Source organism: Scomber japonicus, chromosome 2 (genome assembly GCF_027409825.1).
Source record: "Scomber japonicus isolate fScoJap1 chromosome 2, fScoJap1.pri, whole genome shotgun sequence".
Taxonomy (NCBI): domain Eukaryota; kingdom Metazoa; phylum Chordata; class Actinopteri; order Scombriformes; family Scombridae; genus Scomber; species Scomber japonicus.
In genome coordinates, this window is record NC_070579.1 from 18,597,462 (window position 1) to 18,621,363 (window position 23,902).

Here is a 23,902-nt window from a genome sequence, read left to right on the forward strand (position 1 = left end):
CAGTCAAAATCTTAAATAAAAAAATACAACATCTGATCAGGGAACAGAACCTGTGGAGGAATAGAGGAGAGGTCATTTGCTTTTTCCTTGGGGATCTATTATGCCAAAGTAACTGCTCTCCCTGGTGCATCTCCCATCAACAGAAAGGGGATTATCTGTAGGCGCGTCCCCTGAAATTACAATTTGTCACGGGTTTTCTTTTAATAACATAGTTAGACCTAGAAGTGACACACACTAATGAAATACCAATGTCCTGGGACAATAGCACTTGGGGGAATATATCGTAAAACCTGTGTCTGGTCACTGTCATATAATTTACATGCCAATGCAGGATGGGTAGAGATGAGGATTGAATGGGGGGGATTTCTGTTGCAGTCCCATAGTTACACAATCAACCACAGGGCAACAAATCACAAAGAGTGACAATAAGGCATCTGCAAAATGTCCTGTCGGTATAAGCTTTAAAGATTTTTAAAGAAAATTCACATTTCTCTAATCTTTATGGCAACTCGTGAGAAGAGAAAGCTTCCATTTTGACTCTGACAATTGACTGGTTGTGAAAACTCAATTACAGAGCGTGATTGTTTTCCAATAATGGGCTGTGTCAGAGGGATCAGTGCAGTTCAGGTCGCATTCAGAAGCAGCTTCTTCTACATTAGTAGTTCTCAGAGTGAGACCAAAAGCGCCCGGAGGTCCTTTAAATGTTTCCTGGGGGTCTGCAGCAAAATTAGGATTATTTCACTTTCACTCTCTACGTATAAATATAACACATAATACATTTAAAAAAAAAAGTTTAGTCTAGTGAAAGTTTGGAGCTTGTGTCATTTGATTGACATTAAAACATTTGTAGCCCTGAACCAATAACTCCAATAAATCAAATTTATCAATTAATTGAGAAAATAACTGTCAGAGTAAGCAGTAATGACTGACTAACATCATTTGTTGCAGCCCAAAACATTTTAACAGAGGCAGGAAGATTTAGTACATAACAGATACTTTATAATTTAATTATTTGTAAAATCTGACATTTTGTACAGTAGAAAGTTGCCTTCTACAACATCAGGCCACATCATCCAGCAGTAGATCAGAGCCTACACCGTACATGTTACTGACATTTTTCAAATTATATTATAACAATTACAGGAAGTGTATAATCAGTTTCTCTTTTCAATAGGAAAATTACATTAATTTGTGACTGTGCCTTTGTTTTATGAACAATTATTGATAAAAGGCTGGACTAAAACTATTTGGGTTAAATACAAAAATTTAACATCATTACAGAAATTATACCAATTTCAAAAGTTGGACATGTTCCTGTGTTTTTAATGTTGTACCGATGCCAAATGATGTCACACTGACAGACTGAGAGCTCAGATGACCTTTGGCCTTTGAGGCAGACACAGATTATAATACGCAGTTTGATCCCAAAACTCTGGTCCTTTCCAGCCACACCAACCCTGAGAAGGATACACAACATGGTCAACACCTTCAACATTTTATACATCAACTTATATTATACAGTGAGATAATATCCAGCTAACCTTGTCTGTGATGACCTGTAAGTCCTCTGCTCCTGTGTAATGTGGATCTAGGATCAGATAGCGGATCTGCCCGGTGGTCTCACTCCATGCCACACCCAGGATAGTGTGAGCCAAAACCCCCCCCCCTGCAACAAAGAGCAGACGAAAATCAAAAAGTAATTTATCTACATTATTCAAATCTTGTAAAAGGGAAATAAGATTTGTTTGTCTTTTCAAGCCATAACTATAAGGGCCTTTGGAAATGTTGAACACCTCCTTTACCAAATCTGCAATACAGAATATATAAACATATACAGTATAAGTATAGATATGCTGTATATTCACATAAAAAGCAGAATCAAAGCACAAAACTTATTTAAAAAATAACTGAACTGGCGTGCAGGTGGTCGAGTGGTTAGAGTGCATGATAATTGAGGTATGAAAGAGTTATTTCACATATGTTTACAAATACTGCTGGTTAAAAAAAAACCTTTCACTACATCAGAAAACATTAATAACTTAGATTAAGATGATGGTGTTCTCTTCAAATATATTTTAAACAATGTACAAAATTACAATTTTTGTAGGGTGTTAAGCTCAAAGTTAATTAAACCTTTAACCCCAGAATGGTTGTAAAAGTGATTTCAGCTCACCAATCATGATGGGAGTCCCTTCAGTCAGGAAGTGGTTGGCCAGTTCTCTGCCTTTAGACGCCAACTCCGACCCCTGACTAAAGAGTACAAACATCTGTCATCAGATAAATCTATAAAACAATAATCCACATCATGCACACAAAGTGCAAAGCATGATCACACAACACACCTCACAAACATGATCTTGGAAGTGACCCCAAACAGCTCGTTCAGAACAGCTTGAACCTCAATAGATCCAATCCACTGACGTGATCCCACAAAGGAAGATTGTTTGTCTCCGACGTTCACTAAAGCCTGAAGAGAAATGAGCCATATAAAAACAGCTGTCTTTGAGAGAAGCACAAATAATACCAAGCAGTGATTTTTATGCAGTGTATTATATCTACAGGGTCACTACCTGCTGGATGTCCTTGTGAGTGGGTACAGACCGCTCTATGTAGCCTTGCTGCTGAAACCAGGAGCAGATGGTCTGGAGGGAGCGGTAAGCGCAGCCCCAGCCATTGTCATCCATACGGTCCTGCATGTAGTGGTGATAGCTGTAGATCCCTTGGACCAAGTACACCTGAAAAACACAAAAAGACAAATCAAGTTTAAAATTTCTTGGACAGTATGTTTCATTACCTATCTTAAAAAGAGGAGACAGACTTTGATGTCTTTAAAAAAGGTATAATACGTAACTTTTCTGAATTGAAATGTGTAACAATGCCTAACCCTAACCCTAACCCAAACCCAATGTTATACATTGTGTTGAGTGCGATTATCCCAAATGTTTCCACAATTTTCAAACCCAGTCACCTGTTAGTAGTGTCATATCTCCTTTGCACTTGCTTAAGCATTGTGCTTGTCTCCAGAAATGGTAAAAATTGAACTTTTAATCCAGTACAACTTTTAGATCTTGATCATTTTTAACTATATCTTTAAACCCGGACCAAGGATTTTAGTAATCGGGCAGCTTAAGTTATTAAAGAAACAAGCTTTTTAATATGCAACTGCCTTATTCAGTGTTATTCCCGGTTTTAATAACTGTGTTCATTTGTTTTGGAGAAGAGACCTCTGTGGATACTTTGGCTCCAAGTAAAAACCTTTTGAACCATGAACACTGTGGGAACCCTAACTAGGAGAAACTGACTGCAATGAAAAAGACAACAACTCCCACAATCCTACGCTACTTCACAATGTCATCAGACTCCATCTTTTGTTATTGTTTTGAATAAGAGACTCCTAGTGGCAGAAATGTACTTATTTTGTGATTAGTATGTTAAATCATATGAATATTTGAATGATTTTACCTTTCCATTGTCCAGGGTGGGATGTGTGAGGACTTGATGGGGGTTTCGGAGGTATCCATCTTTGTAGGGTTCATTGGGAAAGTGGTAAGCATTGGCTCTTCTAAAATAAGGCTTGTCTTCTGGGAGCTCAAAGCGTTGATGTAATTCCTACTCAGAAAGAGATTAGTGCAAAATGAAATGAAAAAAGGAAGTTGCTGCAGCAAATGTTTCTGCTTAACAAAATGACAAAAACAATTAAGTTATCAAAACAGTTGCTGATTAATCAAGTAACCAATTAATCAAAACAGCCCTAAACTGCATGAACAGTTAGATTTTCTGTATTTCAATACTCATATCTCTTCTATATGTTGTTTGAATGAAAAAGATGCTCACGCAGAAACAGGAACTACAATACATGCCACCTGTTGATGGGGGATTTTAAAGAAGTTCACTCTGTGGTTCTTACCCTGCGCTGTGTCTCTAGTTGGCTGTCAAGCACTCCTGCTGGATATACCACAGTCACCAGTCCTTTTGGCTCTGGGAGGAGGAAGTGGAGCGGTTCAGGGACCAGCAGTGTGGTTCCTTTCATGTGATCCAGGGTTACTTTCTCCATCTCGCACAGCTGATGAGTTAGCGCCTCCACCAGGCACTCAAGGGCTCTGCAACACCACAACACAACGCTTCATGACAAACTTACTTATACTGACACACTAAGCTTTTTCATATCATTTAAGGGTGAAACATACTTTTTTGTGGAGTCACTGCAGCTGGTGCGGACGACACAGTCCATGGGAAGAGTTGTAGACAGAAAGTATGTATTCTGGGCTGTTCTACTGAGGATCGGTGCTGAGGCGGGGCCTTGTGTTGTCATGTCCATCATCAGGCGAAGGTTTATGACATTCTGAATGTGCATTTACATAAACACATAAACACACACCATAGAGACAACAGGTTATATGTGAGTATGCTCAAGTTTAATTCAATTCAAAGCAGTTAAATTCAGTTTTGTTATCTCAAAGCACTTTTCACATTCAGCAGGACTAAACGACACTCTTTAATTTAATTTTAAGACACTCAACATTCCCCCATAAGCAAGCACTTGATGATAGTGGCAAGAGAAAACTACCCTTTTATAGCATACTGTAGCAGTTATAAATTAAGTTATAGCAGTGTATGTAATTCTTCTAATATGCCATAGCAGATCTACTGACTGGTTAAAGAATTGTGCTGTGTTTCGGGGGTTAGTATTTTCCTACGCAGACAGAATACTGCAAATATTACAATATCCATCTATCTTCATTTTAAAAATATCAACATACCACTGCTGAGCTCTTCTTGTTTTTCTTTTTTGAAGATCTCTTGCTCTCTTGTTCATCTGTCCTGAAATAAACATTTGGAATTAATGGAAAAAAGGCAACAGATTCCAAACAAGAAGAGAAGGACTTAAAAGGAGAACTTACTGTATCCACTGATGTAAATCTTCACACGGTGCATTACCACTTTTGTTTGGCCAAATAATAACAGGACTGTCACAGATGGTGAGAACACAGGACTCAGATTTCACTTTGGAACGGAGGGTCTCAAATGTTCTTGAGATGACTTTTTGCATGAGCAGCGCTGAAAGAAAACATTTGTTATCATTCTAACTTTTATTTAACCAGGTGAATCCCATTGAGATTACAAGATCTCTTTTTCAAGGGAGCTTTGGCCAAGATAGCAGACATAGCAGACAGTGTTTCAAACAACATACAAGCAAATATTTAAAAACACATGAAACAAAACATACACAAAACATACACAAAACATACACTAGTATACATTACTACACTGTTATGATTGTTATTTTTGTCTTCTGTTCCTGTTTCCTTTTAAGCACAATGTAGCACTGAAGAGCCAGGAACCATTTGAGCATTTTTGTACAAAATGAATGTTTGGACACACTGTGGATTTTGTCTTCCATCACTTAAACTGAGCGTGCATTGGGAGTGGATGTTGTAATAGCCAGTATGGACCAAAGGAATGTGTACAGTGAGGAAAACCACTTTCAGTGTTTATATGGATCCCTGATATGGATCAGCGGCCCTACTGGCCCGAGGCAGGAAGCTAAAACTGCTATTTTAGTGTAAGGTCAGGTTTATGAATATTATTTGCTCCTGTTTTGTCTAACTCACTGCAGCATCCAAGAAGGAGATAGGAGTATGGAGAGGGAAAATGATGCCAGTGACATTAAACTGCATTGGTGGAGAGTAACTAAGTACATTTACTCAAGAACTATATTTTAGTAAGACTCTTAAGTATGTATGCTTTGCTAAAGTATTTCCATTTGATGCCACTGTATACTTCTACTCCACTACATTTCAGAGGGAAATATTGTACTTTCTACTACATGACATTTAGAGAGCTTTAATTATTTTTCAGATGAAGATTTGACACACTTTGAAATACAACACAATGTTAAAAATGAAACCAGTTGGTTCCAGTCTTTTGGCGTCTTACAAAAAGCAGTGTGTAGTCATGGTCACATCTCAGATGTCTATGAGTTGTTAACTCCACCAAATAGTGATTTTCCCTCCAAACATCTCTCATATTTTCATTTGTTGATGCAAAATGCTGCTGACACAATGATCAATAATCTAATGATATCATAGAAAATATGTCAGTCAAAGGGAAGAACCAGTATTTTTACATTAATACTTTAAGTACATTTTGATGCTAATATTTATGTACTTTTACTTAATTAGGATTTTTCATGCAGGACTAGCAGGAATACTTCTTCCACCACTGTTAAACTGTTGCTTGTGGCCCACTGAAGCATATCGGGTACAGTTCTGGGAAACATTATGATTAAATGCATTGTGGTTAGAAAGTCCATGAATGTTACCATCTGTGCTGTCCAGCTGACATCTGAAATCCAGCAGCCCTCTGACACGAAGGATGGTGACAGTGTCGGAGGGATGTGAGTCCACAACCTGAGATAACAAAAAAAAACACAAAAAAAAAAACAAGTCAGAAGGTGCCTGGAAAAGGAGTTAGAAGAGTTTATAACCTTAGAAATATCTCTGTTGTCAAATGGCAACAACAAACTACAGCTCTGTGTCATCCAGCTGGAGCTTTTCTATGGTCCAGCAGCAGGTTGAGAATACATTCAAGCTACAAAAAGCGACATAGACATTTCCCTTCACTAATTAATCAATTAACTTACCATTGTGGAGTTCAGTTCAGTAATTTAAGATCACAAAGCTAAGCTATCTGTGGTGCTCTCTGTACCGGAGGCTGTCATGTCTGTTGTAGGAAACGTGTCTCTCTCTGCTTCATTCTATTGGACCACGCTGATCCCGCCCACTACTGTGGCGTTCAGGGTAGCTCGTAATTTGTGTAACTTTTAAAAATAACTCGAGAGCCTTAACTCAGATCACTTTATAAAAAGGCTGTATTTCTTTTTTAATTGTTTTGTTTTATGGTAAACGGTAAACACATACAACCTTTTTTTTTTTTTTTTTACAAACCTTTACTTCAGTATTTTTTATAATACAAGTTAATCCAAATGGTGTAATGAATGATCCATACAGTCCTTCATGATAAATGGATCAATCAGATATAGTGTATAAACGTCACTACTGGTAATATCCAAATAAATTGCCTGCATTGAGTGCTGCAGTGTGTGGACTCTTCTCTTGTTCTTCACAGAGAAACTTTCCACTTTCATCAGATGAATATGAAAACAGTTTTCAAATTTTAAACTCAGTACATACATTATTGTGCACAGTGAGGCTCAAACATCAAACTGAAGAAACAAGAAAACAAAATACCTTTTTGAGTGGATGGGGACACTTTTACTGATCTGTTAATCGAACTAAACCTCATGGATTGAATTTTATGTATCAGAAGCAGGATTTGAAAATGCCCCCTGTACTATAGCAGCTAGTGGAGTTGTCTCCAGTGTGGTTGTCTTTCTTGCATCTGAAATATGTCCCTGAGTTGTTTCAGCTGTATTAAGCTGAGCATCTGCAGTGAGGAATCATGTAGTGTTTGTGATTGTATTTAAATGTACAGATAAGTTCATTAATCATGGGTTTCCATATTAACAAAGGGATAGTACAGACTTCCCCTAATATTTTATTTATATTTTTTAATACACAGTTAACCAATGTTAAATTTAAATCTAGTAATTACCACACGCATAATTCACTGATAGGTTACCCTGATTTTATAATATTATACCAATCTGTAATATGATTTTGAGGAGACAAAGAAACAAATAATAAGAGGAAAAATGTGAGGAAGTGTTTGATTATTCATCCTAAATTTTTGGAAAAATTAATTTTGAAAAAAAAAAAGCAATCGTGACTGCATTGTTTAACACCTATCTGGAGACTAAGTTACCCTACCAATTTTGTATTTTCTGATGAACTGATGAAATGTAGTTTATGTATGATAGCATGCTGAACTAATGAACTATATTTATAAATCTACATCTATATAGCCTTGCAGACAGTCTCAAAGTAGATACATTACACCCACTATAGCTCCAAAAATCCTCTAGTTGTACACTTTAAACTCTTCTGTAGTGGTGCTATTTATATCAAGTATGTCTCTAATGCTGGTTTAGTGTCTACTAGGATGGAGTGAAGCATACTATATATCTAATTATTCCAGCATCAGTGCCCATGTCACCCGTCTTATGCAACATTTGAAATCATGCGTGAACTTTCTTATATTCTTATCCTTTTGTTCCACCATATACTTGTAATTTTTACTGACCTTTTTTTCAAGGAGGTAAAAATAATGCAACTAGACACAATTAAATACACAGTAGAGCAATGAATGGATTTTCTTTGTGCATTGCCTGTTTGCCTCAGGTCATGACATGGCAGCAATGTGTGATAGACCAGGCAGAGTGACACTGTATAGTTGTTATGTATGTAGAAGTGGTAGCTTTATAACTATAATTGGTTAAAGCAAACATCACATCAAACCTCAACAGCTTCAGAGGAATAAATCATCCTCAAAGCTTCATTTGGAGCAACAAGATAAATCAGGTAACTGTGTGTATTTACCTGACTTTTCTCAGCATATGAATTAGGGGTAAACCATGTCTTGCTTGGCATGATTCACATTTACAGCTAATATGTTTGAACTTATTAACTATTCTTTGTTGTTATGGCAAAGTCGAATAATCACAAAAGAGGCCGAGCTGAAAATGAGGCCAGCTTTCGATCAGTTATGTTTTGCTCTAACATTGCCTCTGGATAAAATCATGAAGGGTTTGTTAAGATTACTGGGAAAAGGAGCTGAGATGGTCCTTTTCATACACGCATTCAAAAATAAATCCTCTGAGTGTAGCAGACTGTCAGGAAAAAATTAAATAAACACACTTGATATCTCCAATGTTCAAGGCTGGACTGGAGTTTTAACACTACACAGGCAGATTAAATGATTGTGTTGTACAATTCCTCAACTTTAATAACATTTTTGCAAAGACAGAAAACATAATGTTTTATAATGTAAAAATGAAAGATGAGTTTGTGCTGATCCAAACCTCAGCTGATGTGTTTACTACTATTCAAAGATCCACTGTTAAATGGAGAACAGAACAGCACCAAAGATGAACTGCAAGTATCTTTAAAAGGCCTTCATCTGCCTGAATGTTGCTATCTGCCTGAAAAAAGCCTTCTTTTTTTAGATTGAGTGCAGCTATACTTATACTGAAGTCGCTACTGTTGAGCTATGTGGACTTTGTTTGCTAAGCTTGATTTGTGATGAGATTCGCTATCTCACTGCATATCATAAACAGAGTATCAGGATCTCTGGGAGAGTGTGTGCAGGGAGTGAATATATGGCACACGCTATGGAAACTTGCATTAGAAAATGTACATTCATCATATGGACGTCAGCAAAGGTTATCTTTGGACACATCTGTGACAAAGTGACAGATGGCGGGATGTAACAACAGCGATGAGACAAATAATTTGTGTACCTGCCATGAGACTGCAGATGGAAATGAGCTAATAGTGAAATCTGTCATAGATCATCTTGAGATTTCCCCCAGTATAGACACATTTATTTAGCAGTAGACAGACAGAGAACATGGGAGAAAGAGGGGGGTGTGACATGCAGCAATGGACCTCCTGCCGGGAACCAGGGGTCGGCTGTGTATACGTGGCATACACTCTAACCACTCAACCACCTGCACACCACGAGACTAATATTTTTTTGTGCATGCTCCTTGTTTAATAAAGACTGAAGACGTTAGTGGAATAATCAACTTCATCTCTCTGCTTCAACTGTTTTTTTTCAGGAATGTTCAAATGCTTTTTCCCAAGATAATACACTATACTGGAAATTCTCTGTGCAGCAAAAGTGACACACTGTGTTCAGGTAGCTGCATTGTATGTGTGCTGCAACAGGGGCTGAAAATAACCAAAAATAATGTAAAACTAACCATAAAGCTTCTATTTCATCTGTTGTTTCCAGTGACATTTGATTTTTATTAAACTTTCTGTTATTTTTGGTTATATTGCACTGGGCTCATTATTATATATTATCACCTTAACATTGTCATAAGCACCATGGTTGCTCAAGTGAAACATTTTTATCATGTTGTGCTCAGGGGATGCACTGGTAAAGCAAGATGCTGTTGGTCTGTGTGTGTATGTGTGTGTGTCTGTGTGTGTGTGTGTGTGTGTGTGTGTATTGTGCTTTCCAAGGCTAAAAGAAGAATCTAGTTCATACTAATGAAATTCTGCATCTATGTCAGCCAATTGCCATCAAGTGAAAACATTGTCTCTCCAGTTTTGGTGAGGACTACATGTTCCTTCATGGGTTTAGACTATCTGATGCACTTGGCCCCTAAAACTACTTCAAAGCCCATCAGATCATGTTAGAATGTATTTTTTCCCCCAAGTTTTTTTCAAGTTCCTGAAGTTGCCATTTTTGGAGAAATATGACAACCCTTCAACAGCTACTTCATGCAATCCAGCTGTTGAGGTTTAATATTTTTTAAATTATATCATCTCCACGAACAGTACGAATCTTTGAGAGATAACAACTGCAAAACAGGTTAGTCCATGGAAATATCTTGATGCAGCATGCAGCACAGACATCTTTTGCCTCTGGATATCCAATGACCTTAGCTTCACATCATTGGTCCTCTACTGAGCCATGATTCTCTGAATCCTGGTCCTGAGTCATCCTCCACTGCTAATGGGTTTACCCGTGGACATCACCATCTAAGAGATGAACAGATGAAACAAATGTTCAACATCACGCTTGATTCCATGGGAGTTTAGCTGAGTGCATTTACTCAAGTACTATACATAAATACAATCTCCTGGAACTTTTAGTTGCACATTAAACTATTTTATACCACTATACTGTTCTACATTTCAGATGGGAACATTTATTATTTTTACTTCACTGCATTTATTGGACAGCTACAGTTACTTGTTACTTTGCAGATTAAGGTAATACAAAATGTGATCAGTGCTGCTACAGATAACATTTCCAAAGAGTACAAAGGGCAGCTTCACATCTGCAAGCTACAAAATAAAAATGCTCTGTACACGCCAGTGCATCAGTAATAAATATTTAGTCATATAATTTATAATAATAAAACAATGACAAGGGTAATCCTGTTGGATTATTTGCTTCTTCTCTGGCATCTGGTCCACACTGCCTCTATCCTTTTTTGTCTGAACCACAACCTCTTCATGATTCCTTGTAGCCTTGGATGAGGACGTCCATCTTCTTGTAGATGAGGAGAATCAGTGGGGCAAATATGAACCACATTTTCTGCCTTCCCCATTTAGGAGCATGTTCTATGTGGACTGAGAAAAAAAAAAAGAACCAAGAGAAGTGGCCTGATGCCCAGTCCTGCCTGCAGTGTGATCGTTGCTCTCATTTTGTTGGACGGATGCTTCGGGACTCGACTCGGGCTGTCTTCTTCACCTCCGAGATCTCACTCTCTTGGCAAAGGTCAGAGGGGGCATGTTGTAGATAATAAAGATTTGTTCATGCCCATACAGCTAGTGTTACCTCCTCTGGGCCCCAACAACAGCTGTTTCCTCTGTGGTGGCAGATGGGTCACTAATACTCGAGGACATCCTGCAAGATCCGCTTCAAGATGTCACTGAAGTGCATTTGCATCTGCATTTTCATCTTGAACAGAAAGGGCTAACAGAGGCAATTTTGAGTATGTCTGTCATGTAGAAGAAAGAAGCATGTCAGTGTTAAAGTATAACATATTGCAATGCTGTGACTTCAGTGTGCTGAAGGGGTCCTTGAGGAGCTTTCAGGGAGTTCCTCAGCAAAAAGGGGAATCATTTATTTTCACTATTATTCCATCCATAAGTAACATGTCATCTTCATGGGTTGCATATAGACCTTCTGTAAAGACTTTTCTGTAGTGTAAGTGTGTAAGTGTAATTCTGTAAAGTGGGGGTCTGTGTGAGTTTATGACTCTTTGATGTGAAAAAATTGAACCACTACTCTAGAAACTTTTTTTTTTAAATTCCATATTAAATTCAGCTTGTTGTTTTTAATAATCTTGTTTCAATTTGATACAACTCCCAAATAAGCAAAAAAGACACTGTGATTTAATTCACTTAATTTTCATTAGATCCTCATCATAATACAAAGTTGATTTCCCTCGATAAGATCATGTGAGATGTTTAACCACTTTAATCTGTTATTTGGCCTCCAAAAGTGTTTGACAGCCACCCCTTTCCATCCAGCACATTCTCATAATGAAACAACCACATAGCTTGATTGTAGTATTCACTCCAGAACTAACCATAGGAGTGTTTTCTAATAGGGCACTTTCCAAAACCATTTCAAATCAGTTAAAAAATAATGGAACTATACAAAATATTTGTCTTTGCTGATTTGATAGGTCAAACAATCCAAGATCAATGACATAAACTGCACTCTTTATAATAGAGAGTTTAATGAATTATCTGCACTGAGGAACTTGGCCACCCTGAAGCCGGCTGAAAGGATCCCCCTTTAATCTCTAACCTATGAACTTTTTGTTGTCACATGGGAGCAACATCAACATCCCAGGCCTCGTTTTGAACCACAGCCAGCATAAACAGCGAGCTTCTCCAGAGCTGTCCTGCGAGAGACGTAAAATCTCCCAAGGGACGATGCTGTTTATTATTTAAGATCTGATATGGATTTATTATGTTAGACAACGAGAATACTCCTTTCATACCAAACAAGGCCAACAAGCAGCGCTACAGCCTCAGTATGGCACATGGATTTTTATAAATTATCACCAAACATATCTAATCATCACTGAACATTTTTCTCACCACTTTTAAATAAAACTAATTATGCACTTCATATTGTACTTAAACAAAAAATTGTTTTAGTATGTATTTATGTGACATATGGAAATAACTCAAAAGAGCCACTGTGAGTGTGGAAAATATTCTAATGTTGTAGTAAATTTTATTTATTTATTTATACGTAGTAGGCATACTATAATCGTTATTTCTCTACATGTGCCAGCTGGTGTTAGCTGGCTGGCTCAGCTCTCAACTGTGGTCCTTTGGCAAAATGTTCTCATACCAGTGAAGTGACAACTTAAGAAATACAAACACAGGACAGTAAGATGCCAAAGTGATGATAGTAACAAGATCACAAGATACAAACCACACAGAGCATCAAGAAGCAGCAATTAGATAGATAGATAGATAGATAGATAGATAGATAGATAGATAGATAGATAGATAGATAGATAGATAGATAGATAGATAGATAGATAGATAGATAGACAGATAGACAGACAGACAGACAGACAGACAGACAGACAGACAGACAGACAGACAGACAGACTAAAGTTTTGTGAAATTATACTAACTTCCATGCCAGTGTTAATTTAGAATTGCAACAAATAAAGGGGCAATAATTACCAGCAGCATGACAATAAGACTAACATGAGGGTAAAAAGTAGATGAGACATGACAACCTGTAAAAACTGATTGTACTAACTGTACATGAACGTGCAGAAGAAAATGTGAAAATGTGCAATAGAGAGAGAGAGAGAGAGAGAGAGAGAGAGAGAGAGAGAGAGAGAGAGAGAGAGAGAGAGAGAGAGAGAGAGAGAGAGAGAGAGAGAGAGAGAGAGAGAGAGAGAGAGAGAGAGAGAGAGAGAGAGAGAGAGAGAGAGAGAGAGAGTATAAAATAATAGGAATTAATACATCAATGGATCAACATTTTAGTGAATATAGCACCAGTTAACTAAAGGCTGTCACAAATGTATTGTTTCTTGTACAAAGGATGTACATATGTCAATCAAAAGACAAACAAGTTATTAATCATTAATAAAACTGCAACATTTAAGCAAATTTTAAAAGAGCTGACAAGTTTATAACAAGCTTCAAATAACCCAACAGTAAATAAAAAATTACCATAACAACCCCTTATCTTGAGTAGCTTTCTGTGTTGGTGCTATATTGACCCAAATTGGATACATTTTGTCAGTGATTTTCAGTGATAAAAGATACATATGTTTAATCAAGTATTGTCCTACCTTAAGAACAGTTTTGAGGCAATTGTATTTCCATTTTGTGCTATTATACTTCTACCGTACTACCTTTCAGAGGGAAATATTGTACTTTTTACTTTTCATGCAAAATACATAATTCATATGATCAGTTAGTCATACAGTATATGTTATGTTATACTGTATATTTGACTACCCAACAGTAAAGGTGTTTCACCTTGACAACAATAAAATAAAGTTTCGGCCTGTATTAAAACAAAAGTTGCCCAAATGAAGACTGAAATAGGTTTTTCCTCCTGTTCATACTGGCCATTTAAAGATCCACAGTCCTCCTTCTGTGCAAAGATATGTTTAAAAGTTTATCTGAAGCTAATATGAATCTTCAGCCGTCCAAATTAGTCAAATCAAGTAGATATCTTTAGTGTTGAAGTCACTCACTTGTTACAATAGTCTGCTCAGACGGGAAACACTGTCCGAATAAACATTAAGAGTGAATGTGATGCTAAAAAGACTGTAATTGTGGCAGATATCCACTTGATATGACTAACTCAGACTGCTGAAAACCCATAAAAGCTTCAGATAAACGTTTGAATACATTTTTGCACAAAATGACACACTGTGGATTTTGTCCATTTGCTTACATTGAAAGCACATTTTAAAGTGATCATTTAATAGTCAGTATGAACAGAACAGGAGGAATGATTGCAGAGAGGGAAAACCTCCGTCAGTGTTTATATGGTCACCTGACTGCTGTTTAAAACAGATTTGAAAAATTGTGAACCCATCCTTTAAGATTACACTGAGGTCCATGTGTATTTAACAGTGATGCTATGTGGGGACCAGTTTCATATGATGGGACCCAGTCCAGAGGCTGATTTGAGTAAATAAAAAAGTCCATTGCATGCGAGGAGTCGGCTGGAAATAATTTCTCTTTGCTGATAGGTTGCTCAACCACACCAGCCCCACTTGCGCATGGATTGGTCTGCTGCTCTTTTTCTCCAGTTTCTCATTGGCTTTTGGTTTATGGTTCCTTGCCATTATTTGGCCATGCAGGTTTCAGTGAATATTGTATGTGGTCTGTGGCTTTTGTGCTGATCATTTATATCAGCTACTCGCAGAGAGGAAGGTAAATCCTGGATGAGCACACCAGATGATGGAATTTCCCGGAGACCGCAGCTGCTCGACCAGGACTGTCTGCCTCCGAAATCAGATAAATAAATAAAAACAAGACACAGAGAGAGAGAGAGTGAGAGAGAGAGAGAGAGAGAGAGAGAGAGAGAGAAGCCTGGAGATCACAGCAAAGCGAAGATGTTCTGCGCCAAGCTGAAAGAACTGAAGATATCAGGAGAGTGTCCATTCTCCAGCAGCGCTAAAAATAATGAGCTGGGAGACTTTGAGGAGCGCTCAAGTGACGCTGCGGATTTATTGCCTATTTCTAAGGACGTGTACGGGAAAATAGGTGAGGCTCTACCTCGGCAGAAGACAAGCAGAGGCAAAGTTAATCTGCATACACTTGGGGAGAGCATCCGAAAATTGGCATGCCCGGAGGTGAGTTAAAATGTATTATTATTCAGGATGCAACTATGTTTTACATATGAAAAAAACATGTCTCATGAGTCTCGCCTGCATTAAGGCACACGCATCACGCATGTTTAACCATGTGAGATAAATCAAATGTTTTCCTTTAATCTAACCTTTTAATCCTGCTTTTTTTTAATTGATTGGTGCTTTTAAGTCCTGTCTGACCATGACCTTTAACTTGCTGGACACTTTGTCACACAGTTTCAAAGGCTGCATACTGCCGTCCAACGAATGATGAGGCTATCAGTTCAAACCAGGGACTCTGAAAGGTAAGATGTGGCTTTTCCTTTAACGCAGATGCCATCAAGATTTCAATAACAGCTCCACCGCTGCTTGACAGCTACAAATACCATTATTGAACCTCTGCAACAAGGGCATGTACCCATGATAACCAAATCTCATTGTTGGCCTACTGTTTAGCTCAAAGATACGTCAACATCCCTTACAAATTTCTCTGCTGAAAAACATATGACTAGCCTACAGCAAACAATAAAACATTCTGTATACTTTTCTCTAAATATGGTCTGATCTGAAGCTGCAGTCAAATATTTGGTAGACTAATTAATTGGCCACACACTGCTTTGATAATTAATTAATCATTTCAGTATTTTTTCAAGTATAACTGGCAAACCTGTGCTGGTGGCAGCTTCTCAACTCTGAGCTGCTTCTTTGGCACATATGATAATAAACTGAATATCTTTGAGTTTTTTGGATGGTTGGGCGGACAGAACAAGAGAGTTTAAAATGTCGCCTTGGACTCTGTAGAATAATAACAAGAGCTTTTTCACTTCTTCCAGACAAAATTATTCATGTATTAATTTTAACAAATGTGGCAGAATATTTGATCATGAAAATAATGATTAATAAAAGTCTCATGTAGGCCAATTGTCTTGAAATTTGGTCTGGTTTATGTGTCTGACTTTGCTTTGTTGTCTCTGCAGCCCAGTAATTTGTTGCACGGACTGTCAGAGTAGCAACGATGAAGCAGAACATTTCGTGGACATGATGAACATTTACTCAACCAAAACAGGTAATATTAAATCTGAAAATAATCCTGTAAAATATGTCATGTGTATTGTTAAGTCCTTATAGGCCATGTATGCTTCACATCTTCACCTGTTTCCCTTCATACGCCCGACAGCAATCCCTATGGAGGCTTTGAAAGTTTCTCTTGGCGAGGAGCTCTTTAACATGTGTTACGAGGAGGACGGACACATTTTGAGGGTGGTGGGGGGAGCTCTTCATGATTTCCTCAACAGCTTCAATGTCTTGTTGAAACAGAGCAGCATGCCACCCAACCCGGACAGAGAGGATTGTGTAAACGAACCTTCGGTGCTGTGCTTAGACAAGGATCCGGGTCTGCTTACTGTCTACTTCTTCAACCCTCGGCCGACCACTGAGCTCTTTTTCCCTGGAGTTATCAAAGCAGCTGCCCGCCTGCTGTATCACACCACTGTGGATGTGTTGATGGATCCTCCCAGTGCTAAAGACAGCATCTTGCAATCCAGCCCGCAGCCCAGTCTTCTGTACACAGTTGTAGTTAAGGATGCTAAAAATCTGAGCCCCAGTCCGCTGCGGGCGACCTCAGCTGGGACCCTTCCTACCTCTCTGTTCTCCACTATCTTCCCTTTCCATTTGATCCTGGACCAAGACCTAGTTCTGGTGCAAATAGGACATGGGCTCAGGAAGAGACTGACCAGAAAGGATGTACTGAGACGGTCTGCTACCTTCCAAGAACACTTCTCTATTGTCGCCCCCCAGATCAAATGTACCTTTCAGGGTATTCTGACCATGCTGAACACACAGTTCATCATTAGGATCAAGCACGGAGTGTCCGCCACAGATAACCCAGGGAAGGTATGTCGGCATATATGTGAGATATAAGTGACTGATGAGGTGGAAAAAATCTTCCAGTCATTGTTTTTTTTTATATTAAAAGAAAAAAGAATCAGGCTGTTTATAAGCAGTCCAGCTTATTAGGGGTGTACTTGTGTGCACTTGGCCTGAGGTAGAGATCAACAGTAAACCCCCAGCGGAGATCAGAAGCAAATGTCAAACCATTTTATGCATCAAAGGCACAGCCATGCTCATGCCATTTATGTAAGGGTGCAAAGCAACTGGTCGCCATGACAAGAAAATGAAAGTCTCAGTGAGCAAACATGACAGTGGTATAATGACCAACGATATTCAGTCAGAGATGATTCGACTTTATATAGACACCAGTTGTACAGAGAGAGGTGCACCTTTAGTGGCTGTAGTCCAAATAATGGGTGAGCAATAAGCAGAGGCTCAGTGATGTAGAAATTAATGAATTACTCAGCATTACAAGTCTGCTGTGAACAAATGCGACTGATGTGTCAACAGAAGTGTCTGACATGTCACACGAGACTAGTGTTGGTTTAACAGTCAGCAAATGACGACAAAGTGACGTCAGCAGTTGAGCTTGAAAATGTGTTGCTGATCTCTAGCTGTTGTGATGACGTAAATGTAATAATTTGCCAGAGGGTGAATCTGAAGAATCAGAACTTAAAGTATGACGTCAGAAATTGTTGAGATGCTTTGACACAGACATGTCTAGGGCTGCAACTAATGGTTATTTTCCTTATTGATTAATCTAGTCTTTTTTATTTTTATTAATCAATTAGTTGTTTGGTCCATAAGATATCATAAAATGGTGAAAAATGTTATTCACTTTTTCCCAGAGACCAAGGTGACATCCTCACATGTCCTGTTTTGTACACAACAGTCTACAACCCAAAGATATCCAGTTTACTATCACAGATGCCTAAAAAAACCCATAAAATATTCACATTTGAGAAGCTGGAATCTGAGAATTTGGACGTTTTCTCTCTCGAAAAAAAGAAAAGAAAAAGCTATTAATTGATTATTAAAATAATTGACAATTAAATTAATAGTTGCAAAATAATCTATTAATTGAGCAATTGTTGCAGCTCCAGATACATACTTTTTACACCTCAGTGAATCCAAATGTGGTGTCAGTTATTAAATGAGAGGTTGTTGTTGTTCTTTTATCATCTATAATTCAATATTTCAGTTAAGCATATGAACATAATTATCTAAAATGCAAAGTGGCATTACACATAATATGCTGCTGAGATGTATGTGAATGTCATATATTTGGTCATAAACCAAAGTATTGGACACATTTTGAACTAACAATGGAGCGAAAATCAGGAGATCATTAAACTCATATATCCTATGGGGACCAATAATGTTTGTATCAAGGTTCATGACAATTTGTATAATATTTGTGGAGGTATTTCACTCTGGACCTAAGCTGTGCACAAATCAATCAACATTGCTTTACTGCTTAGTGTGGGAAATAAAATGGTACTTGGGTTGGATGGGAATTAGTTTTTTTCCCTGTCCAAATAAATCTTCTGGCATCCTTTGCTACTATGGATGAGCGACATAGCTGCCATTTTATGAATACTATGCAAACAATAAATTTGTTTTTCCATTTTCTCAAATGTTTACATTTCTATGAATATCTTCAAGAAGTAAACATTGTATGTTTTCCATAATGCACAGACACAGGCAACCTAGTTTTAAAAAAAATCTTGTTTTTTCTGTGGGAAATTTGAACTTAAAGAAAATAATTTGGGACTGCTGCTGCATTCATCTTCATCAATCTACCTTAAAAAACAGTCATTACGCAACAAGAGCAGTTAATACATACATAATTACATGATTCCTACTAACTTCCAACTAAATTAACTCTTCTCATCAACTGATTTTTCCTTTCAGCTCATGGACCTGAAAGGCCAGATGATCTATGTTTCCGAGTCAAACGTCATCTTGTTCTTGGGTTCACCGTGTGTGGACAAGCTGGAGGAGCTAACAGGCCGCGGCCTCTACCTGTCAGACATTCCCATTCATAATGCTCTGCGTGACGTAGTCCTGGTCGGGGAACAGGCCAAAGCACAGGATGGTTTGAAGAAGCGTCTGGGGAAGGCCAAAGCAGCTTTGGAGCATGCTCACCAAGCACTAGAGGAGGAGAAGAAGAAGACAGTGGACCTCCTCTTTTCTATCTTCCCTGGCACTGTGGCGCAGCAGCTCTGGCAGGGTCAAACGGTCCAGGCCAAAAAGTTTGACCGAGTCACAATGCTATTTTCTGACCTCGTGGGCTTCACAGCTGTTTGCTCACGCTGTACGCCAATGCAAGTGATCACCATGCTCAATGAGCTGTACACCAGGTTTGACCACCATTGTGGAGACCTTGATGTTTATAAGGTATGTTAATGGTACGTAAGAGCATTTGTAGAGCTGATGCCAGAACCTTTTTTTAGCAGCTGTTGAGCATCTGACAAATTTCAGATAAGTAGCTGACATTAGATTGTTACACTTCACAAGATGGAAAAACGTAAACAAAACATTTAGGTGTCAGTAGCAAAGGTCCTTTAAATTGGGCAAAAAACAGCAGAAATCAGCAAGTGAACAGTCTTCAGAATGATGTACACTGTAGTGTAAAACTACGTCATTTCAAATTCAAATTTACAAGAGAGAGTCACTATGTTTGTATATTTTATCCATTTTACAGCATTACAATATGTTTTTTAATCCTTGTAATAGTTACTGCTGAAAAATCTTATGTTTTAATTGAATTTTGATCAAATCTTGTATGAACTTTGGTTTCCCAAAATGTTGTTTCAAATCCATCTCTGCACTTGCAGATATGTAATTGTGGAGGAAAATATGAGGTCTCTTTTATGTTTATTCAAAGCCTAAAACAGTCAAGTTTTAAGATATTAGCCTAAACATCAGAATGAGCGTGTGTATACTTGTCTTCATGTCATTAACACCTTAAACCGTAACCAGAAATATTACCAAAGACATGACCTCAGTGTCCTCAGTGGTAGCTCCAGCCGTGCCTGTAGCTCACTACAAATGCCTAAATTTGCTTTTAAATTAATAATTTTTGATGCTGTCAAAAATGAAAAAATAAACAAAAAGCTGAGATTTTCAAAAGTAGATTACTACAGTGTCTAAAAATTCCAAACACAGAGATGCATGTTTTCTTTTTTGACACCAGTTTAATAATTCATCAGGTAGCAGCATAAGGTTCAGGAGCCGGCCAAGTCGTTTACAACAAATTCCTTTATTAATTAAAAAATTTTGAACAGGAAAATGATACAGCGTTCCTCCAGAAATTCAAAAGACAAACTGTGACTGCAGCTCAAACAACTACCTTTGTGTCTGCCAAAGGCTCCTAATCTGCAGGGAGGTTGGATAATGTAATCAAAGTGTCACAGAAGCATAACAGAGAGAGCAGCATGTTTGACAAATATCTCGTAAAATGCTAGGAAGTCAGAGGTTCCTTCAGGACCCTGTTTCCACTCCACATGTATGCACCTAAAAATAGTTCCACTTTGTCTCTGCCACATTGCTGTTGAGTACTCTCTGGTCCAGATTTACATGAAAGAAGAAGAAAGGACTTTTTAATATGGCAAGGGATGAAGTACTATCACAATTTAAGTTTTATTACTCCTTGATTTTTCTGCTCTCTGTCACCTACTGAAAGATGGAGAACAAGTCAGATCATTAAGAAGTTTTGATAAATATCCACTTAACATTTGACATTTTGTTCACGGTGGATTATCTTCATGGCGCAATACATATTAAATATAGGTTTAGCTTTCTGGTTGAGGACAGTATGTGAGCTTAGATTCACTGCCAGGAAAGCCTTTGACTTTGTGTTGGAGGGGCAACAAACAGCCTCTGAAAAGTGTTTTTTTCATGTTCATGTTAGATATAATTTTAATGATAACCCACTGTATTCAGGTGGAGACCATTGGTGACGCATATTGTGTAGCTGGTGGCTTACACAAGGAGAGTGAGACTCACGCTGTTCAAATAGCACTCATGGCCTTAAAGATGATGGAGCTCTCAGACGAAGTTATGACGCCAACTGGAGAACCAATACAGGTGAGGGTCAAGCACTGCTTACTGTTGTACTGCTCATTCAAATTGATGATATAACTTTCAATGATGCAATTTCAAAATGTGCCACATCAAAATGTGCCACATCAAGAGTTTTCATACGATAGGAAATTATGAAAATAAATGATGCCAACTCTAAACGAAGGGTTGCTGTCATATAGTGTAAGTAAAATGTAAATTTTAGACATAAAGATGTCCTCAGACCTTTGCCAATAAAGTAATCATGGTTTTGACTTAATTGTTCACACAATTGTGCACATTTTTATCTGATGCAAATGTGTAGCCATAAAAAATCATGCTGTTATGGTTTTATATATTTGTCCAAAATAATGATATTTAACATGTATGATGGAAAAAAAATGTTTGTATCTATAAATCTATTAATGAAGTTTTAGGGAAACTTTCAGAGCTGCGTTCACTGTTATTTAACTGGTACATTTAAACCAGACCAAACAACCTCAAAATACTAAATGTTAAGAGTTTAAAGGATGGGATAGTCTATATTTTATTCATGTCTACAAATCCCATAAAAAAACCAAAACCAACCATGCATGAGTGTGTTGGTCTTTCTCTTAATACTTTCCAGTTTCTTTGCCCCATCTGTGTCTCTTAACCCCAAGACCATTAGCTCCTACTGAAGACAGAATTTTAGAATATACACTTTAATTTTTGAGAAAGACTTCTAAAACAACTTGGCACTGTCGTTTATAGCAAAAATGTTACTTTGCATTTTTGGGTTAGCAAGTCGATGTGTGTGGAATTGCTTAAGATTCAATTTATTGTTGATTTTTGACTCTTCATGGGATTGTTTGACAATAAAAAAAGTGTAATATCAAACAGAAATTCATTTGCCGATGCAGAGAAAATACAAGAGCAGTGTTAATGCCAACACCAGCTCTACTCTCATATACCGTACAGTTACAGAGTGAAGTAGAAGCCTTCCATTCAGTCCGAGTGTATAATTTATGAATAGAAAACAAACTGAGTGTTGAATATTGTATTTTTTTTCCCAGATGCGTATCGGCCTCCACACTGGTTCAGTATTGGCTGGTGTAGTTGGGGTGAAGATGCCACGTTACTGCCTTTTTGGGAACAATGTCACATTGGCCAATAAGTTTGAATCCTGCAGCCAACCAAGGAAAATCAACATCAGCCCCACGACCCACAGGTAATGCTAATTCAGACATGCCAATATACAGTATTAGAATACTATTATACTTAACTTCCCTCTCAAAACATTTTATTTGACTTTAAGACTGAAAAACAAGGAAATATTGATCATCTTACATAAACAGTGGTCACATTTCAATGACCTAACACTGAATGGTGTCATTTGTTTCCAGAGTTGCAGAGAGAGAGAAAAAAACAGAGTGCTCTGGATAGGAAACTGAGGTTTTAGAAGGAGCACTGTGTTTCTTCTTCTGTCAAATAATTTGCCACATTGTTTTTAGATTCATGTTTTATTTGTGTGCTCTTTGTCCCAGATTACTGAAGGATCGTCCAGAGTTTGTCTTCATTCCCAGGAGCAGACAGGAGCTTCCGGCCAACTTCCCAGAAGACATCCCTGGAGTTTGTTACTTTTTGGAGGCGTCCTTCAAATCTTCAAAACTGACTCTGAAATGAAGTCAAGCTGCTGCAGAGCCACCCTTCCCCCATACCAACTCCAAAACAACCCCATTAGATATGAAGACATATCCAGTGAATACAGTGCAAACACCTTCTATATTATGATTTGGGTTGTTATTGATGATATATCACTGTCTATCTATCTTACGGCTGCTTAATTACAGAGATGTCAGTTTGCTGTCAAACATGAGTCTTGTTCCTTTACAATTACCCATTTGTAGAGCTGTAGTGGAGAGAAGTACTCACTTTCATAATATTTCTTCCAGAATGAGTCATCTCTGTATATTTATTAAAAAAAAAGTAGCACTAGTGTTTGCAAGCTGCGGAGTTAAGATACAGACCATCATTGAAAGATTGTGAGACTGTTTTGTTACTTTTTTTTACATTTAAGATAAGCAAGTCAGAGACTGTTTGGAGCGCTGTAATGAAATATGAATCTTTCATCTTGTTTTATGTAGATAAGATAATGAAATGCATTCTGGATCCTCAGCGTGATGTTATAAAAGAGTGTCACCTTTTATCAAGTTTTTGTTCTGTAGATATTTTACTGATCCATTCACATCTGTCTACACTGCTGTGACTGGGTGGGTACCTGCTAAAGCACCTTGACTTGACAGAAAGAATCCAGATAAATTCTAAATCAGCTCAGTGTGTTTTTAGTGGGGAATTTGGAGACATAATCTGAAAAACTGAAGCACACAATTAAAGATTAAAGATACATATATAAGCCAAGATTAACTCAAATGAAAGGATGCAGATTCAGGTGCCTTATTGGAGTGATACAGG

At 37.8% G+C, this 23,902-nt stretch overlaps 2 protein-coding genes across 2 annotated transcripts; one reads left to right on the forward strand and one right to left on the reverse strand.

The window, feature by feature from the left end:
• Positions 1–938: 938 nt before the first annotated feature.
• Positions 939–6,744, reverse strand: ufsp2 (ufm1-specific peptidase 2). The gene is made up of 12 exons (XM_053334018.1): positions 6,644–6,744; positions 6,323–6,410; positions 4,902–5,058; positions 4,761–4,821; positions 4,188–4,342; positions 3,908–4,100; positions 3,463–3,609; positions 2,571–2,735; positions 2,343–2,467; positions 2,174–2,250; positions 1,542–1,666; positions 939–1,457 (listed from the first exon to the last, which is right to left on the reverse strand). Exons 1-12 carry the CDS (start codon positions 6,644–6,646, stop codon positions 1,371–1,373), a joined length of 1,383 nt encoding a protein of 460 aa, XP_053189993.1. The 5' UTR covers positions 6,647–6,744; the 3' UTR covers positions 939–1,370.
• Positions 6,745–15,256: 8,512 nt separating this feature from the next.
• On the forward strand, positions 15,257–23,171 carry gucy1a1 (guanylate cyclase 1 soluble subunit alpha 1). The gene is made up of 8 exons (XM_053333972.1): positions 15,257–15,496; positions 15,731–15,798; positions 16,471–16,559; positions 16,671–17,386; positions 19,298–19,783; positions 21,332–21,475; positions 22,504–22,658; positions 22,975–23,171. The coding sequence occupies exons 1-8, from the start codon at positions 15,257–15,259 to the stop codon at positions 23,111–23,113; spliced, it is 2,037 nt and encodes a 678-aa protein (XP_053189947.1). The 3' UTR covers positions 23,114–23,171.
• The last annotated feature ends 731 nt before the right edge of the window (positions 23,172–23,902 follow it).

Excerpts from the sequence above, each read along its gene's own strand:
- ufsp2 (XM_053334018.1), bottom strand. Across the intron at positions 5,059-6,322 it reads TCAGCTGGACAGCACAGATG|CGCTGCTCATGCAAAAAGTC; the intron begins GTAACATTCATG and ends GTTTTCTTTCAG. Across the intron at positions 1,667-2,173 it reads AGGGACTCCCATCATGATTG|GGGGGGGGGTTTTGGCTCAC; the intron begins GTGAGCTGAAAT and ends TCTTTGTTGCAG.
- gucy1a1 (XM_053333972.1), top strand. The coding sequence starts at position 15,257 with ATGTTCTGCGCCAAGCTGAAAGAACTGAAGATATCAGGAGAGTGTCCA. Across the intron at positions 16,560-16,670 it reads CATTTACTCAACCAAAACAG|CAATCCCTATGGAGGCTTTG; the intron begins GTAATATTAAAT and ends TACGCCCGACAG. Across the intron at positions 17,387-19,297 it reads CCACAGATAACCCAGGGAAG|CTCATGGACCTGAAAGGCCA; the intron begins GTATGTCGGCAT and ends TTTTCCTTTCAG.